Source organism: Prunus avium, chromosome 6 (genome assembly GCF_965620075.1).
Source record: "Prunus avium chromosome 6, drPruAviu1.hap1.1, whole genome shotgun sequence".
Lineage (NCBI taxonomy): Eukaryota > Viridiplantae > Streptophyta > Magnoliopsida > Rosales > Rosaceae > Prunus > Prunus avium.
This window is the reverse complement of record NC_142289.1, coordinates 34,726,567-34,745,993: the sequence shown is the minus strand read 5'-3', so window position 1 is coordinate 34,745,993 and position 19,427 is coordinate 34,726,567. Positions and strand designations below refer to the sequence as shown.

The following is a 19,427-nucleotide window of genomic DNA, read 5'->3' as shown; positions in this document are numbered from 1 at the left end:
TTAACTAGTAATAGACGGAAGACTTAGAGTTGGATTTGGCTTATGTGTATTTAAAGACTTGAAGACTTTGCATGTGTATGAAAACTTTGCATGTGTATTTAATGGAGTGAAGACTTGGAAGAAGAAGGGAACTAGTTAGTTACGGAAGATGATAGAGAGGATGACTAAATAATTGACTTGGTAGATGACTTGGGCAACTAACAAATAAAAAATAGAGAAATAATGAATAAAATAAATTATTGAATGGATGCAAATTGAAACTAATAAATTAATCATAAACTTAAAAGAAAATTAACGTAGGTGAATAGGTTATACAAATAAAAAATTATGAGAGCACTGAATTTAATTAAAATGAGAATATAAATTAATGAAAATAATTGAATTAACATAAATTAGAATTTGAAGGACTTATGAAATAAACACAGGAAATAATATTAATTGAAAATATTATTAACTGTGGAAGCTTTGAAAACAAAGTAAGAACTTACAGAAATCTTAGTTCAATGAAAGCAAGCAATGTCACGCAGGACACTCACACTCCACTCTCACTTACAACTATGGTAGTTGCCTCAGGTCTACAAACTCTGAGAGAACTTTGAAAACTGAAAGAAACTTACAATGTTTACTAAACAAAGCTTGGAGATACAACTGACGGAAGGCTTCTATTTAAAGTCTTGGCATACAAAAGAGGACTAAATAACTTTTGAATTAACTTCTACTTTGACTGAAGTGAAAAACATTTAACTTTGAACTTTGTCAGGGCATCTTTGCTTTCGGCAACTTTGAATTGAAGGGCATGGGCATCTTTGAATTGAAAGGCATGGGCATCTTTAAAAAACCTTTAACTTGTCAGGGCATCTTTGAATTGAAGGGCACGTCTTTGAATTGAAAGGCATGTGCATCTTTACTTTAACTCTGGAGAAACAGAAAGGCATCTGCTTTCACATGGGTGAAAGGACTTTAACTCTGCTTTCGGCTAATTTAACTTTGGCAGAGGCATCTTTGACTTGGAGGGCTTCAATCTTCAGAGAGATCATAAGGATCTTGACTATCAGGCACATAATCGGACCATCTAGGCTTAGGCTTTTGACTAAATTGTTGACTGGGCATCTGGCTTGAAGAAGATTCAGACTTTGGACTGGCATCGTCTTCATCTTCATCCTTCATTTGAGAAACTTGAGCAAGGAGTTGCTCTGCTAATTCTGTTAATTCTTTCTTAGATTTCCCTTTGAGGGAGGCATTTGAACTGCTTGGAGAGGCTTATTTGGCTTGAGTGACTGGCATCTGGATAGGTGGATAACTTGCATGGACTTCATTAATAATATTATTTAAAATGACTTTGTCCCACCATTTGACTACACAATGGCGGATTAAATGCTTAGAATCCCAATTGGCTTGATAACTCCATTTTAGAATCCATGGAATCTTGTATTTGGCAAAGAAATGAAGAAGCATGGGAAATAATTTTTCTTGCTTAGTTAATTGGTGATTTTGACTAAAATAATTAAATGTGGGTCGAAGGCCTTCTGGAATGATTTCCCAACAGGGTCCATTGATGTTCCACCATTGGAGAAACCAGCAAGGAAAATAGGGCTTGAACTTGGCATCAAAATTCATAAACCATGAATGACTGAAATCTTCGTGCTGATGAAATAAAACTGTATAAAAGGCATCAATGTAATCTCCGTAATTATAAGTAAGGCCTGATTGAAGTGGCAACTGATCATAGACATTTTTGCTCCAATGTTCTGGCTTAATGATTTGACGTATGTAAAGGGAATGAAAAATTGTGGCATCTGTTTGCTTATCTTTGATGGGCTTAATATCTGCTGACTGAGTTTCATAAAGTATATCCCTATAAAATCTTAAAGTCTTTGAAGGATGACTTTGAAAATAATGAAGATTAGGAGGGAAAAACTTCTTGGCTATTTTGATTGGGTCATTCAAAGTTTCTAAATAAGGTTTAATAGAAAAAAGATTACTATTGCTTTTAGGAAAATATTTGGACCTTTGAACTGGGCTTTGAGGACTTTGACTTTGGGAAGGCATAGGAGGATGAACAATAAAAGGGTCATATTGGGAAGTTAATGCTGCTTGATAATTAGGGCGTAGAGAAGGTTGGCTTAGAAGATTAAAACTATTTCTAACTGGAATTGGCATATAACCTGGAAAGGGCACAAGTTGGGCATTGGTTTCTTGTTTGACTGGCATAGGCATTAGGGTAGCTGGAAGGACTCTGGCTTGGCTTGGGCCTGGGCTTGGTTGGCTTGTCTGACTGTATTGCATTTTTTGCTTGTCTTTCTGCTTATCTTTTTCTTTGCTTGACATGGCTCTGCCTGTTTATCCTGTAGAAATTCTCTTGTAAGAAAATCAGGGATACTGTTTTCACTACCTCTCAAATATTCTAACTCAAAATAAAAAACACTCAGAATTGCTTGCCATCGTGCAAAAATCTGCTTACTAGCTATATTTTTAACATCTTTTTCTAAAACATGTTTTGCAGACTTACAATCAACACGAACTAAAAACTTTTGATTTAATAAATCATCTTGAAATTTGCTTATGCATAAAACAATAGATAAAATTTCTTTTTTAATAGTACTATAATTATTCTGAGCTTGATTCCAGACACCGGAATGAAAACGGACAATTTGCTCAGGGGAATTAGGATTAATTCTTTGCTTAAGAATACCACCATAACCTATATCAGAGGCATCTGTTTCAACAATTTTAAAAGAATTGACTGAAGGAATACCTAAGCATGGGAGAGACTTGACATGAAGCTTAATTTGCTTAACTATTTCTGTATGACTTGGAGTCCAGGCAGGAGGATTGCTCTGGAGACGATCAAATAGAGGCTTGCATAATTTTCTCAGATTTTGATAAAAATCAGAAATATAATTTAAAGAACCTAGAAACCTTTGAAGTTGACTTTTTTCTAAAATTTGGTCTGGAAACTTATCAGCAAATTGGATGACTCGATTGATTGGGCTTATCTGACTTTGGCTTATGTTGAAACCTAAAAACCTGACATTGACCTGAAATAACTTGATTTTCTTGGCTGAAACAACTAAACCATTAGATTTAACTATCTGGAAAAACTTATGCAAATGCTTCCAATGCTGCTCTATTGACTTAGAGAAAATAAGAACATCATCTATATATACTATGGAGAAATGACTATAGGCATTAAAGATTTCATTCATAATATTCTGGAATTCACTAGGGGCATTTTTTAATCCAAAAGGCATAACATTCCATTCATAATGACCGAAAGGGGTAACAAATGCAGTCTTATATCTATCTGATTCTTTAATTTGAATTTGCCAAAAACCGCTTTTCATATCAAATTTACTAAAGATAACGGCTTTTTCTAATCTATTAACTAAATCTCTTTTATTAGGGATTGGGTACCTAATCCATTCTAAAACTGAATTAAGAGGCTTATAATTTATAACTAATCGTGGGGCTCCTCTTTCTAACTCGGCATTTTTCTGAACATAAAAAGCTGGACAAGACCATGGTGACTTACTTTTCCTAACTATTCCTTTGTTAACTAAATCCGTGACTTCGGCTTTGCATAATTCCATTAACTCTTGGCTCATTTGAATTGGACGGGCTTTGGTAGGAATATTCTTTTCACTAAATGACTTGACATAAGGTAAAGAAACGACATGTTGCTTACGGTGCCAAAAGGCATTGGGCATATCAGAACAAACTTCATTTTTTAACTTATCTTCAAATTTACTAATCTGTAATTGAAGTGACTTGTCGGCTAACTGTTGTTCTACCCTTTTAAACTTAATTTCTTCTTTAAGAAAATTAACTTGCTTATTTTTACTATGAATTAACTTAACTGACTTAGAAATAGCTGACTTCTGTAATGACTTAAGACTATGTAATTCTGGCTTAGTTAAAAATTCAAATTTAACTTTTTCTCCTAATTGGCTTGAAGTGACTCCATCATATTCTACCTGAAAGGGGTAAAGTAAAGAGATAAAGGGTAAACCTAAAATGACTTCATCCGTGATATTCTGGATCAGGACAAAGGATGTCTTAAAGCATATTTTATTTTGGCATACATGGGCTTTTGGTAATTCATATTTTAACTTAAGGGCTTTTCCTGACGCTGTGCCTAGAACTTCTTTAGATTTCCTATAAAACTGGGTTGGAACTAGACCTTCCTGAATACAATTTAAATCAGCTCCTGAATCAAATAAAGCAATTGTATTTAATTCAAATTCATTAATAAAAATACTGACTCTGGAATACCATTTCCTGAAATTAATTTGCTTAATTAAATTAATAACTTTTTCTTCTTTGTCGGACAACTCGGGCTCAGACTCAGAACTAGACTTACCAAATGGATTACTAGTTTCTGCTTTGGATTCTAATAAATTAATTAAATCCTGTTTAATTGCATAATTCTCAGTTTCTAACTTTTGGCTTATTTGTTTTAACTCTAAAATTTCTTTTTTAACTAGTTTAACTTCTAACTGAAGATCCTGGAGGGTGACTTCCTTCTTTCTATTAAATCTTTCTAAAGTGGCATTAAGACTTATCTTAGGAGGCATAGGGGAACTAGACTCTTCTTGACTTATGATTTTTCTAAGTTTCTTTAGGTATTCAGACTTTAACTCTGGATCCTGAACTTTACTAATTAAATCAATTAATAATTCTTCTTGTTCCTCTTGCTTAGTTAAAACACAAATTGATTTATTTAAAATTTTACAACATTTATCCTTGCATCCTAATTGAACTTTTGGCTCACTAGACTGGGAACTGTCTGAACTATAGGCATGTGAACTATTTGAAGACATAGGATCTGACTCAGTGTTGGCTAACTCTAGGACTTTAATTAATTTGGCTTCTTCCTCGGATGCTAAACTTAACTGCTTAATTGCTTCTTTTACCTTACACTCATTAGCATAATGACCTTGCTTTTTGCATTTGTAACATCTGACTTTGCTTTTATCTGTGCTTTTCCTAGGGTAATTCCTTTTCCCTTGTCGGGGGCTTTTCCTAAAACCTTTCGAATAACCTTTTGACCATTTACTTTTCCTAGGGGTAAATCTTCTTTTACTATAAAACTCATTATTATTATCTTTGAAATAATTTTGTCTACGAGAATAATGGCGTCTTTTACTAGAGCGTCTATCATGGCCTCTTTTGACTTGTCTAGACGGTGGGACCGGTGCTAGACCATATTGCTCACAAAAATTACCTAATTCATACTTAGCATTTTTACTATCGGCTTGGATTGATTTTCCTATTTTTAAATCTACACACATTTTCATACCAACTTGATTAATTGTACTAATTATATTACCATAGGTTAATTCATCGTAATTAATTCGGCCCGACTCATTGCTTAAGACTGTTCTAATTTTATGGGCAAATAAATTAGGAAGACCATTAATAAACTTTTCTTTCCAAAAGGCTTGATTACTGTCATCTCTAAGCATGACTCTGGAAATGAAAACATCTTTATACCATCTAAAATCGCTTAGCTTAGGGCATCTTAAATTACTTAACTGATCATGAATTCTAGCTGTTGTACTACTGGGCATACCTATGAAATGCTCAATTATGGTATATAAAAGGACATTGACTCCGTCTTCTATGCTTGTTCCTATTCTTTCATCTAAAATAGGGTAATTATTTTCATCTGTTTTAAAGGCATGAATTATTGTAAGCTTGGCGGCTTCTGTGAGATGTTTATCCCACCAGAAACGAAGTGTTCCTGTAAAACCTGTTTCTAAAAGGGAAACTATTTCTGACTGTCTTAACTGATGATTAGTGGCATAACTATTGGCTACCATAGACATATGTTGTAACTTATTAAGTATTTCCTGTTCGGATAAACCATCTATATTCCATTCATAAAGCTTATCGGAAGACACTGAAAATTGGCTTTGGGTTCTTTCTTCAAACTGGACATCTGGAGGCGTAGGCTTAGGATACCAATTCTTGGTAAGACTTGTAGGATTAACTTTGCCTGTTAAACGACTGACTTTAAGACTCTGGGCATCTTGGTTAACTTGGAGATTGCTAAAGGCTTTTTCTATTTTAGAAATATTACTAGTTTCAGACTCTAGACTTTGGCTTGATTCTAAAGACATAATTGACTCACTATCGGAATTGACATCAAAACTTAAAACTTTAATTGAAGTTTCTTCATCTTTACCTTTGTCTTTATCCTTGTTTGGCTTAGGTTTAACTGGGGTTAATTCCTGAAACATTTCCTCTATTTTACGCATTGTTGGACTGACTTTAAGTGCAGACTCAGGCTTTAGGTTAAAGTGAATTAAAGGCTTTTCTTTCTTTGGCTTAGGGGCAACTTCCTGTGGAATTAACTTATCAACTTTTGTTTCTATCTTATCTAATTGTTTACCTATTACTATTAGGCTTGTGTTGGCATAATTATTTTGTTCTATGACCTTTTTGACTGGTTCATCTTTTGACTCAGCAACTTTGTATGGACTTGCAATAATTTTGGCATTCCTATGATTAATTACTATGGTTTCAACTGGGGGGTGCGTACTGACCACTTTGGAGGCATCGGCTTTTTCCCATTTTTCCTGGGTTAAAGTAACTAACTTTTGACTTAGATATTTGGCTTATACAAAATCAAGATAAGGTGATTCGGACCTAGTGGCTTTGAGATATTCTTTCCACTCATTAAAAATTTCTTTTCTTTGAGCTTGGGGGAAAAAATCATGATACTTGGCTTTTCTTTCGGAATTTTCAGGGGCTTGGAAATGGGCATCTAATTTTGACCAATGAATTTTAAATGGCTTATTAAGGACTCTTAATTGGGCATCACAATTATAAACATCAAAAGTAGAATCTTGCATATCTGACCTAGTGGGTGATTCTGGTTGTATTGGCTCAGGAGGTGCAGTAGGGGCTTTGTTGTAACTTGGTTGAACTACTTGCTTGGCCTTTCTTAATTCATTAATTTTAAAATCTATTAAAGCTTTGTCGGCTTCTAAATCTCTTTCTGTAATTGAAGATGATTCTGCGGATGAATGTCTAACAGGAAACTTAAAAGATTGACTAGGCGTAGGTAACTGTTCTAATTGGACTGTTGACTTTATCGGCCTATCAAAACTAATTTTAACCGTACCATCTAAATATGGTTGAATATAATCTAAATCATTTAAACTACGTTGGATTGGCTTAGGGGGGCATTCTGTGGTTAAAAACCAATCTTTAGGTAAACTAACATCTGACCATTTAATCATTTGAGGAACTTTGATATTTGCACAAGACGTATGACTTTGAATTAAAAGCGTTTGGTTCTTCGGGCTTTTGCTTAAGGCTTGGAAATTCATATTAGTACCTGTGACTTTATAATAAATTCTATAAATTAAAGCTAAAGGCTGGGTACTTGGTAAAACATTATAACCATGAGTTTTAATATTTAAAGTTAAAACTTTTAAAATATGAGGATCACTAAGGCTTACTGTAAAATCTGGACAACAATCAAAATGAACTGGACCATGGCATAGACTTCACTCAATAATTCCTAAGACTCCTTCTTGGTAATCATTAAATCTGGCATCTCTTAGACTTAATAAAATTGCGGCTTTTAAACCTAATTTAGTTAAGGGCTTAACTGCAACTTGAACTAGACCTATATGTAAAAAATTATTACCTTCTTTTCTATGGTTTTTAATTGCATCTAAATTAAGTAACTGACATGTTTCATGTTCTTTTCCTAAGGCATAGACTTGTTCTACTGTTTTAACATGCGTAGTAGTCTTGAATGCATTGATTGACCATTTTTGCTTATAAATTTCTTTGCTAGAGACTTTGGGAATATTCCAATCATTACAATGTAATTCTGAACTAGATGACTCAAATTCTAATTGTTCTTCATTAATTATATCTGGTACTTGGCTTAGACTGGTACTTGAACTAGAAGAATTAATTGAATTGGTTCTAAATAAACGACTCATTTTGCTTACGTGGAAAATTTAAATTAACTAAATTAGAAAGACTCTTACATGACTCCCAAAATAGAAAGACTCTTGGGTAACTCCTAAGATTGACTCTAAGGTACCTAAGAACCTATGGGTTTTCTCTCTCTCACCTTCTCGTGCCTAACCGCTCATGCCTCTACCTGGGACTTACTGTTTGGTAAAAAGGTCTCACCTTACGGACTTTTGAGAGATAGAACCTAAGGAACTAGATAACTAAGAATAGGCTTAGAAGAAACTTTGGAGGCTTACTAAATTAAAAGAAACTTGGGAGACTTGCTAACTCAGAAAACTTAAATCAGCCACTTGGGCGATATGAGTAGCAAACTTAGACTCAACTCTTTCAACTCTTACGGCTCTGATACCAAAAGGGGACTAGAGCCTAGAATCTAGAAGAACTAAATTCAAAAGGACTTTTAACTAGTAATAGACGGAAGACTTAGAGTTGGATTTGGCTTATGTGTATTTAAAGACTTGAAGACTTTGCATGTGTATGAAAACTTTGCATGTGTATTTAATGGAGTGAAGACTTGGAAGAAGAAATGGAATTGTTAGCTACGGAAGAGAATGGAGAGTATGACTAAATAATTGACTTGGTAGATGACTTGGGCAACTAACAAATAAAAAATAGAGAAATAATGAATAAAATAAATTATTGAATGGATGCAAATTGAAACTAATAAATTAATCATAAACTTAAAAGAAAATTAACGTATGAGAATAAATTGTATAAATAAAAAATTATGAGGGCACTAAATTTAATTAAATAAAAAATATAAATTAATGAAAATAATTGGACTAACATAAATTAGAATTTGAAGGACTATGAAATAAACACAGGAAATAATATTAATTGAAAATATTATTAACTGTGGAAGCTTTGAAAACAAAGTAAGAACTTACAGAAATCTTAGTTCAATGAAAGCAAGCAATGTCACGCAGGACACTCACACTCCACTCTCACTTACAACTATTGTAGTATATATATATATATTATTCCCTACACCTACTTACGTGAACTGGATTTCGCTTTTCCAGGTTTTTGATCTCTTTGATGAAAAGAAAATGGTGTCTTTGAATTTGATGAGTTTGTTCATGCACTCAATGTCTTCCATCCATATGCCCATACAGATGATAAAATTGATTGTAAGTCTTACTGCTATAAGAGGCAAAGCTAAATGTTGTGTGTGTGTCTCTCTTGTTATCTTATGTTGTTTGTTAATTACTTGCAGTTGCATTTAGGCTCTATGATATGAGACAAACCGAGTTCATTGAGCGAGAAGAAGTGAGTCTTGTACTACTTTTTTACTGTCTAAGTCTCCAAGGAAATTTATGTTTTTATGGGTATTTTTACGTTTGATACCTTGTATGAACACGAACACGATATTTAAATTAAGCATCCTCTATTTGGTTTCAGGTTAAGCAAATAGTGATTGCCATAATGATGGAATCTGACTTGAAATTGTCAGAGATCTTCTTGAGTCTGTCATTGATAATGTAAGCACTACGTAGTTGTGTAAGTTTGGATGTTGTTTTACTAGGTGGTAATCAGAGCTTCTGGAGAATTTAGTACTCACGACATCTTCTATGACGTAGTATTAACAGTGTACTTATATTACATAGTATTAACAGTGTATTTTTTTTTCTTTCTTGTAGAGGTATTTCCTTTTGCCTTTGCGATTATATGTGGTGAAACTATGGACAATTAGAGGTGGTTCTTGCAAAAGATATTGGATGTCTTGCTGGGTTTTTCTAGGTTTTTTTAAATTTTTTGTATGAAATGGTATTGACAATGTACTTCTATGAAATAGTATTAACAATGTGCTTCTATGACATGGTATTAACAGTATACTTCTATAACATGGTATTAACAGTGTACTTCTATAACATGGTATTAACAGTGTACTTCTATAACATGGTATTAACAGTGTACTTCTATGAAATGGTATTAACAATGTACTTCTATGAAATGGTATTAACAATGTACTTCTATGACATGGTATTAACACTGTACGGAGGTTCGATGGAGAAGGGTCGTAAGGACAGCTCCTTGATTTTCGCGATATTTTTTTTTAGTTTGGGTTTTTGAAAAAATTTTGGGTTGGGCTTGTTTTGAGTTTTTTTTGAGTTTTTTGTGTTGGGCTTGTTTTAAGTTAATTAATGGTAGATATGTAATTTATAGGAACTTCAACACTCATTTATTATGTAGTAAATAGTTTTTGGGTATGTTTATAAAGTGCATTCCATGTGAGGTTTTTTTATAATTTCAGCCCCTATTTTGGATATATTACTAAAGCTCCCTATTTTTTATTGTTGAATCAGATATTTTTTTAATCATTTTTTGGGTTGTGTTCAATTCTCTCTAGTTAAATTCAATATGCTGTTGTGTTTGGTCACTGATGAAGATTCGTCCCCATAGTATTTTTTTGTTGCCAAAGATTCGGCCATAGTTGGTTTTTACTTTATTTTTTCATTAATAATTACTATCGCTTAAAAAAGTTGACTAAATAGTTATCTTGTATTATTATATTTTGAGATAAAAGTAAGATGATAGTTTGCATTCATAATTTAGATATAGAAGTCGTCAACCACATGCCCAAATACGAATTGCATTATTCTATTTGGGTTTACAAATCCAGAGTATCTGGACCTCGTGTCAGCTCTTTGATCCGGTAGTGAAATTTTAGCTTTAGCTTTTCAAGTTTCAACTAAATTTAAGCATTCAAGATGCAAAACTAGGAAGAAATCTAGGGGCATTATTACTTAACTTTAAAAGCCAGAGCATCATTGAAAAGCTAAAGCCAGTCCTACTGTGACCTGCATAGTGCAGCTAATGAGGTGTCGATAAAAAAAAGGAGATATCAAGGGCAAGAGCTTTGAGTTGAGTGCATGGTCATCATGGCCCTTTTTTCTTCATGGCTGAGGTGGGAGAGAAATTCTCATGCAACGGAGATAGTACTTTTTGTTATTATCGGCCATAACATAATGACACGTGAAATAATTTTTCCACGTGTCATGATGTTATTGGCCGAAAATAGTAAAACAGTGATATCCTATTACATGTAAGTTATTTTCTTGGGGTGGAGAGGCCCTTGAGATCTTATCTGCATCTCATATGATCTCCAAAAATAATATAATATATTATAATAGAAGGGGTCAAAAGATTGAATAGCCTCAAGCTATTGTTAAATAAGATTGACAATGACTATAACAAAATTTAACCAAACATAAGCAACAAAGGCAACCTCTCATGTATAACCAGTCCCTCGTTGTTCTTGCTTTGGCTTGCCAAGATCCCCAACGAAGGTATTGGTCAGAGCAGACTGTTCGGTTCATTTTTACACATGATTTTTCATGTTATTCACCCACTATTTTGAGTTAGTTCTTGACATTTTATAGCTTTTTACTTCCTTTTTGTGTTTTCTTAGATTTTACCTTGGTTGGGATGAAAATGAGCTAAAAGTGCATTATTAGTTATAAATTCTGTTTTTGTTCATTTTCGTAGGTCAACTTCTTGGCCTGGGATCAACATGCTCTGGTGCTCGGATGAGGTCATGATCTTCATGAGACTTGTTCCAATGGATGTTAACTACAACATATCCAAATTTGAGCTCCATTGGACAAGTATTGCCTATCCAACCAATCCAGCATGTCACCACAGCTCTGGAAATCCGATTTTGGCCAGCTTTCACCTCCATTGTGTCATCTTGATTATTCTTGTTACCATAACACTTGGTAACAAGAATTTACCTTAGTAGATGAGATATTTTCTGAAGCATTTGGCATCTTTGTGAGGACAAGGCTTCATCATTTGCAAGGGGACAAGAAGACAATGGGTGAAGACTTTGCATTAGAATACTAAAAGTAAAGCTGGAAAGGAGGAGAGAGGGAAGCAAAAGGAAGTGCAATCTGATATTGGAGAGGCTCTTGAACGTGGGAAATGAAGTCATTCCATGATTCTACACATTGAGAGCATATTTTGGAGAGTTTGGAGCTAGGAGAAAGCCAAGGTGCAGCCAAGAAAAGTGGAGAAGAAAGCTTCCACCATTGATGAGCTTGAAGCTTTCACCATTTTCTAAAAATCTGTAAACTCTTTCTAATTTTATTTTGAGTTTGTATTTGGAATGAGTATGAGCAACTAAACTCCATAGCTAGGGCTTAGGTTGAAGCCCTAAACATGATTACCTTATTGTTTTGATGCTTGAGTGTATGAATTTCTAGATATTGTTGATGAATTCCAATTCACCAAATTAATCTATCCTTGATGTATGTTCTTCTTTGATTGATCATCTTTGAAAGCATGCTTCTTGAGATTGTTGGGATTATGTGTATCTTCATGTTATCCTAAGCAATAAATGGATGAAGTAAGAATCATCCATGTGAATTGGTTTCTTGAATACCTAATGTAAACACCATGCTATTAGGATTCTTGTGATGTTCATATTCTCTTTGAACTTAATGGGTTCTCCTTGTAATTGAATCGAAGTACGAACCATACCTAGGTTCGGTTATGGGGAGGGCACAAGTATTGTAGCACGAACCATGCACTTTACGTATATTAGAGAGAATCAATGCGTCTTGAGCCACGACCCATGGTCTTGATTGCGAACATTTTCATCAACACGTTTAGAGTTCATCACTTGAGTATTCATGAACTTGGGTAGAATTGTTTAGGGTGGATTCCGAAACCCTAGTGTTTGTTACTTGGTACTTTCACACTTTGATAATTCATCTCTGCCATTCTCATTTAAATTCAAAGTCCATTTACTTTCATGCATTAGAATTAGGTCACTTGAACCAAAACCAAACCCCCCCCCCCCCCCCCCCCCCCAAATGTGTGTGTGTGTGTGTGTGTGTGTGCATGTTTGACACGTTATGTGTCTTTGTCACTGATTTTATTTGTTTCCATAATTTTTTTGGACTTTTGGTCTGCGTTGTATTCTTTGTTTTTGTGTGCTGAATCCAACCGTATAAAGAACGTGAAATTTGGATAAACGGTTGGAAAGTTATAGGCAAAACACTGGACAGAGGTCGAAACTGGAAAAACAGAGAAACGAATCTGCCCAAAAACGACCGGTCGTTACTGTTCAGCGACCGGTCGCACATGAATCTGCCCAACAACGACCGGTCGTCACTGTTCATTTTTCACTGTTCATGGGTACTGTTCACGGCACTGTTCACAGGTGTTTCATTTCTTTTACATTTCTTTACTCATTTTTAGTTTCCAATTTGCATTTGTGCATTTGTGGTGTGTTAAATTAGTGTTCTTTACGTACTCAAACTAAAACTTATAGGAAGCCGACAAGTTCTTCGTGGGATCGACCCCGTACTTACATAATCTATACCTCATTAGATTCGTGCACTTGCGGGTATTTTTAATTGGTTGTTTGCACATTAATTTGTGTCCTTTTAGGAATGCAACACAGACTCACAAAGAAAAGAAGCCACCAAAAGACGCAAAACCTGAAACAATTAACAAATTCAAGATAATAAAAATTTGAAGAACATATAACTCATCTGGATAGGCATCCACTATGTCTAAATCAAAGGACTTGAAAATTCAAAACTTAAAGGACACAAAGATAATATATATATATATATATATATATATATATATATATATATATATATATGCAGCCAAGCAGAAGTGAAATTAACACAATATAGTGGAGATGAAAAATCACTCATTCAACTATGAAGCTAAAAAGGACTTCTGTGTTACAGACAAATAATAGGAAAATCTCAGAGGGGACATGAAACATTCTAGTAGACAAAATTTTCAGCAGCAATTTGGGAACATGCAAATTCAAAACCAATGATTCATTTGCTACTGTCAATTGTCAAAGAACCGAGGATTCGTTTTCTGCATTTAACCAAAAAATTATAAATAATAACTCACCTCGTTCTTGCCCACATGCACAATTTGATCCTCAATGTCAGTGACATGCACATTCAAGTCTGTAAGAACTTGCAGCTCAAAGATCCGAGACATCGGTCTTACAACCAGATTGTCAGTTACTACAAACATCGAAGGTCTCTTCAGAAATCCTTGAGCATTTAAATCCATGGAACAGAAACCGAAGAGCAAATTATTCATGGAACAGAAACCCAAGAGGTAGAGTTAGGAAACTGAAGAGCAAATTAACAAAATCCTCCCCCGCTTCTGCGTAACAGACCATCTTCTTAGATTTGCTGACCACAAGATTCAAAGAAATCTTATCTTCTTCATCATTCATTGAGTCTCTGGACATTTGCGATTCAGTATGTATTGCTTGATTAAGAACTGTACTCCTCGATTTAAGATCTTGTTGAGGCTTCAACAGGGTTTCAGTCAAAGCTGTTTTTGACACTAAGGAGCACATGAGCAAATTCAAAATCTGGAAAAGATAAACAGATCAGAAACAACGACTACTGAGTTTTAAACAAAACTAATAAGGCTCTATAGCCATCAATTACCTCAACAGTTCCAATGTTGATGGTCAACTCCTCAGTAGCATCCACATCCATGAGACCAAGCTTAGTAAATACAGAATTGGCTGATGAATTTGGGGGGATCACTTGTAAATCATCAGTAACTGTAAAGCTGGTTTGTCCTTTCACAAAGACACTTCCGTCTTCTGAAGCGCGCAACGAAAGACTCTTCTCCATATTCATGATTAATAAACACGAAGGACAGTAGGTACAGTAATAACTTAAGACCTTACATAAATTGGGGCACATAAAGTAGCGTCTTGGCTCAGTATCATCAAGTTTCAAATTGAGGTCATTGCAATGAGAATCGGCTGCGTTGCGGGGATGCAGTAACATGTCCTTACATATGTCAATCCAAAATTTTTGTTCATCAATATTCTCGACACTTGCATACAAGTTGTTCATGCAACCTATTACCACAGGATCTGAATGTTTACGTGCAAGCCTGATAATTGTTCCCATGGGGATTGTAATGAAACTGAAGAGAACATCAAGAAAATCATTCTCAGGCTCTATGAAGATAACTTTGTTACTCCTCCTGTCCACTAAGACCTTCAACTCAATATTGTTGGTAGATTTATCGGCCATGGACTGTAACCAAAAATTTAGAAAATGACATAAACTAAACAGTAGTTGAGGAAAAATGATCCAGATTCAAACTATAATCAACTCTACTAGATGTGTAAATATAAATCAGTCTCAACATTGCAAATAAATTTTAAGAAAGCAGAGGTAATCTAAATAATCAGGCACAATTACCAATCAAGGTAGTTCACTAACCTCTGAAATTTGGAAATTGTTTTTGCTGATATAATAGACTACGACTTACTTTCCCAAGAGCCAAGGACTTGTTATTTCTGGGCTGTTAAAAGAAAACAGAGAGCATTGCTTATTGATTAGTTGACATACTGATATCAAGCAGATTACTCATTTCAGTCCAAACTGCTCAAAATTAATGGGAAAAGAAAATCAAACCTTTTTTGGGCAGAACTGCCGAGCCGAAGTAATGGATGAAGGTAACGAAAACACAAAGACTTAAAAGAAAGAGCCAACTAAAAGTTAAAAGTTTCTGTAGTAGAACTTGTAGAAGAAGACAGTGAGTCTGGAGAGATAGTAAAGTCAGTGAGGGTGTGCAGAGGTGCATCCACTTACCGCTCATTTGATAACTATTTCAATTTTCTTTTTTAGTTTTCATTTTTTTGTCCTAAAAGTATAGAGGAAAATGAGATTGAGAATATGAGTGAGGATGAGATTGAGAGAGATGATGAGAAGGGAGGATGAGAGGGACGAGTAACAAAAGTGAAAACAAAAACTTAAACAATTTCAAATAGATTTTAGATTTTTAGTTTTAGTTTTCATTTTTGTTACTCATTCCTCCCATCCTCCTCTCTCATCTTACTCACAATCCAATTTTCATTCTCATTCTCATTTTCATTTCCCATCTATTTCCTCCATACTCTAGCTTTCCAAAAGAGAAGCACTCTCATTACTTTTTATTTGTCGGTAAAAGCACTCTCATTACTTAACTAGGAACAATTTATATGGCCCTACAGTAAAAGACTTACATAACACTATTTTGCATATTGACATTGACTCATCAAATACTGCATGTTGCTTCTTTTATATCAGATCAAATACAGCAAATTTAGTCATAGCTTATTGGGTTTTGTAATATTTTTTCCTTAACGACCATAGTTGACAACTCAACCATAGAGATCTAACAATAGTACAGGTTACAGCTCAAAATGGCAAACCATGCCAAAAGCCCAGAAATAATAAAGGACACCAGAGAAGAACCTGCTAAAATATGAATATGGTTTTGAATATGTTAGGTTCTTCGTTTTATTCTTCTCTATAAGGAGGTATATATAAGAGTTTACATGAGTGCTTTACAAGGAATTAGATCCAGTAAAGGATTAGGAAAGTATCTCCTAATTATACAATGATTTGACAACTATATAAAATAGGAAAGTAAATCCCTTAATTAACAAAGGAAATAAATCTATAAAATAGGAAAGTAAATCCCTTAATTAATCAAGGAAATAAATCTCCTTGATTAATTAGGAGACTCACTTCAACACTCCTCCTCAAGTTGGTGCATATACGTCAAATGCCCAACTTGGTAAGTGAGTCATGAAATTTGTAGCACCCAAGTCGATAATCCATGCGAATTTTTGAGAGAACGTATGAAAAGTAGAACATCAGGATTGACCGCATGCTTTTGTGAGTCTTAAGATTCGATCAACAGCATTCCTATGAGACACACTGTGCCCATGTGCCATTCTTCTGGATAGCTCGCATTTCTTCATTCATGTCTTCTTCTCATTTTTGGTCTTCTAATGCTTCAGTTACACTGTTGGGAACAGGTATGTCGGCTAACTGCTTCACAAAGTGTACCCGTGACTCTAATAATCTGTTGAGGGATACATAATTGTTGATGGGATATTTCCCCTTTGCATTAAGATCTGCTTCGTAGTGAACTGGAGGTTTACCACGATTCTTTCTTTTTTGGAATCTGATATGCAGGCTCTGTGCCTTCTGAATGACGTCCTCAGCAGGTGATTGGTGTGGTACTGGAGCTGAAGAATTCTCCAGAGCGGGCACAAACTCCTCAATTTTCTCCTCCTGAGTGTGATGCCAGGGAGATGACTGAAGCGGAAAAAATCTCATAAGACGGTTCAATTTCCTCCTCCTGATTTTGACAGCGTGGAGAAAACTGATCGTTTTCCTCTGGTGACCAGTCGCGGGATTTTGGCGACCAGTCGGTTTGAAACAGCTTCTCTGACTACCAGTCGCTTTCCACTAGTGACTGGTAGTTTTGAAGCAGATTCTCCGTGTTCGAAGAACTAAGGGGGGGGGGGCGATCGCTTTCCACTAGCGACCGACATTTGATTTAGGAATTTGATTTGATGAATTTGATGTAGGAATTGGATTTGGATTTGGATTCAGGTTGGAAGGTTCGGATTCGGATTCGGATTTGGATTCGGATTCGGATTTGGATTTGGATTCGGATTCAGGTTGGAAGGTTGGGATTCGGATTCGGTGGTTTGGGAAACGATATCCATGGCAGCGGAATGATTTAAGAATAAGAGAAAAAAGATGTGTTTAGGGTTTCAGGATAAGAGGATACGAGGATTTAGATATGGAAATATGAGGAATACGAGATGAGGGATTTGATTCAGGGTTTGTGTTTCAAGAAAATTCGATACGATACGAGGAATACGATATGAGGAATGTGATTTTGGATACGAGGAATACGATATGAGGGATTCGATACGAGGGATTCGATACGAGGAATGTAAAGAACACAGAAACCCTGTGAACACGGCTAAGAACACAGAAACCCTGTGAACACGGCTAAGGACACAGAAACCCTGTGAATTCGGTTAAATGACACAGAAACCCTGTGAACACGGCTAAAAGACACAGAAACCCTGTGAACACGGCTAAGGAACACAGAAACCCTGTGAACACGGCTAAAGGACACAGAAACCCCGTGAACACGGCTAAGGAACACAGAAACCCTGTGAACACGGCTAAAGGACGCAGAAATCCCGTGAACACGGCTAAGGAACACAGAAACCCTGTGAACACGGCTAAACCCTGTGAACACGGCTTAAGAACATAGAAACTTCTCTTCAATTCTCTTCTCCCCCTGAAGAGAATGGTATGTCGGAGTCAAGAAAGAGGCAAAATCTCCATGAGAAAGAGAAACAGATCTTTTTCACTCCCCCTCCCCCCCTTGAAGAGGAGGGGAGGAGAAATTTTGATATGAGAATTTAGAGATAACCGAGGATCGATTGCTCTGATACCATGCTAAAATATGAATATGGTTTTGAATATGTTAGGTTCTTCTTTTATTCTTCTCCATAAGGAGGTATATATAAGAGTTTACATGAGTGCTTTACAAGGAATTAGATCCAGTAAAGGATTAGGAAAGTATCTCCTAATTATACAATGATTTGACAACTATATAAAATAGGAAAGTAAATCCCTTAATTAACAAAGGAAATAAATCTATAAAATAGGAAAGTAAATCCCTTAATTAATCAAGGAAATAAATCTCCTTGATTAATTAGGAGACTCACTTCAACAGAACCCAAACAACTAAAACAAATGAAAATAAAGAACCAAAACCAAAGGAACAAAACAAAGTCCATAGTCTACATTTAAAAGTAACTACTTCGAGACCAATATACAAAGTGTAAGCCGGAGTTCTTGTTTACTAACAACAAATGCATCATCTTGATCATTCTTGCTTCGGCTCCCAATGATGAAGTTATTGATCAGAGCAGAGGCACAAACAAAAGAAGCCACCAAAATATGCAAATCCCACAGTAAGTGAGAAAATCACAAGTCATCAGAAAACTCATTTTGATATATATATATATATATATAGAGTGGTGATTTCCTCACTCTAATTTTATCCACTTACACTCCATTTTATAACTAAAAAAGGAGTGTAAGTAGATAAAAAGAGAGTGGGGAAATCATTACCCATGTATCCACTACATCAGATGACTTGAAGCTTCAGAACTTTTTTCATTTTACCTTTTCATGTCAGTGAATGGCACCTCAATGTCACTTCGCTTTCAATTTTCATTTCAACTTTTTACAATTACTTTTTAGTTCTTTTAAACTTAAAAATAAAAAGAAAAACAATTCAACCACATGCCACGCACGCATGGCTAGCCTCTTTTTTTTGTTTGTTTGTTATTTCTGAAGAGAGAATTCTCTCTCATGGGAACTTGGATTATTAAGATCAGGTCCCACCTTGATGACCCAGCTATTGGGAACGCGATCAATCCCTTCACTAGCAAAGCCAGATCATGGCAGAACCGAACACAGATCAAATACTGCATGTTGCTTGTTTATATCAGATCAAATATGTACTGCAAATTTTTATTTATTTTTATTTTTATAATTACTCTAAATTAATCTAATCTACTGGAAGGTAACTCAAACTTGGGT

General features: G+C 35.1%; 1 protein-coding gene and 1 long non-coding RNA gene across 2 annotated transcripts; one reads left to right on the top strand and one right to left on the bottom strand.

Moving 5' to 3' along the window:
- The first annotated feature begins 9,239 nt into the window (after positions 1 to 9,239).
- LOC110762719 (uncharacterized) lies at positions 9,240 to 9,825 on the top strand. The gene is made up of 2 exons (XR_015836764.1): positions 9,240 to 9,270; positions 9,403 to 9,825. It is a non-coding gene; the product is annotated as an uncharacterized LOC110762719 (long non-coding RNA).
- A 4,095-nt stretch (positions 9,826 to 13,920) lies between these two features.
- Positions 13,921 to 15,571, bottom strand: LOC110762792 (uncharacterized). Its single transcript, XM_088254972.1, has 4 exons — positions 15,432 to 15,571; positions 15,237 to 15,318; positions 14,442 to 15,047; positions 13,921 to 14,362 (listed from the first exon to the last, which is right to left on the bottom strand). Exons 3-4 carry the CDS (start codon positions 15,042 to 15,044, stop codon positions 14,075 to 14,077), a joined length of 891 nt encoding a protein of 296 aa, XP_088111098.1. The 5' UTR covers positions 15,045 to 15,047; positions 15,237 to 15,318; positions 15,432 to 15,571; the 3' UTR covers positions 13,921 to 14,074.
- Between the last annotated feature and the right edge of the window lie 3,856 nt (positions 15,572 to 19,427).

Excerpts from the sequence above, each read along its gene's own strand:
- LOC110762792 (XM_088254972.1), bottom strand. The coding sequence starts at position 15,044 with ATGGCCGATAAATCTACCAACAATATTGAGTTGAAGGTCTTAGTGGAC. Across the intron at positions 14,363-14,441 it reads TCAACATTGGAACTGTTGAG|ATTTTGAATTTGCTCATGTG; the intron begins GTAATTGATGGC and ends TATCTTTTCCAG.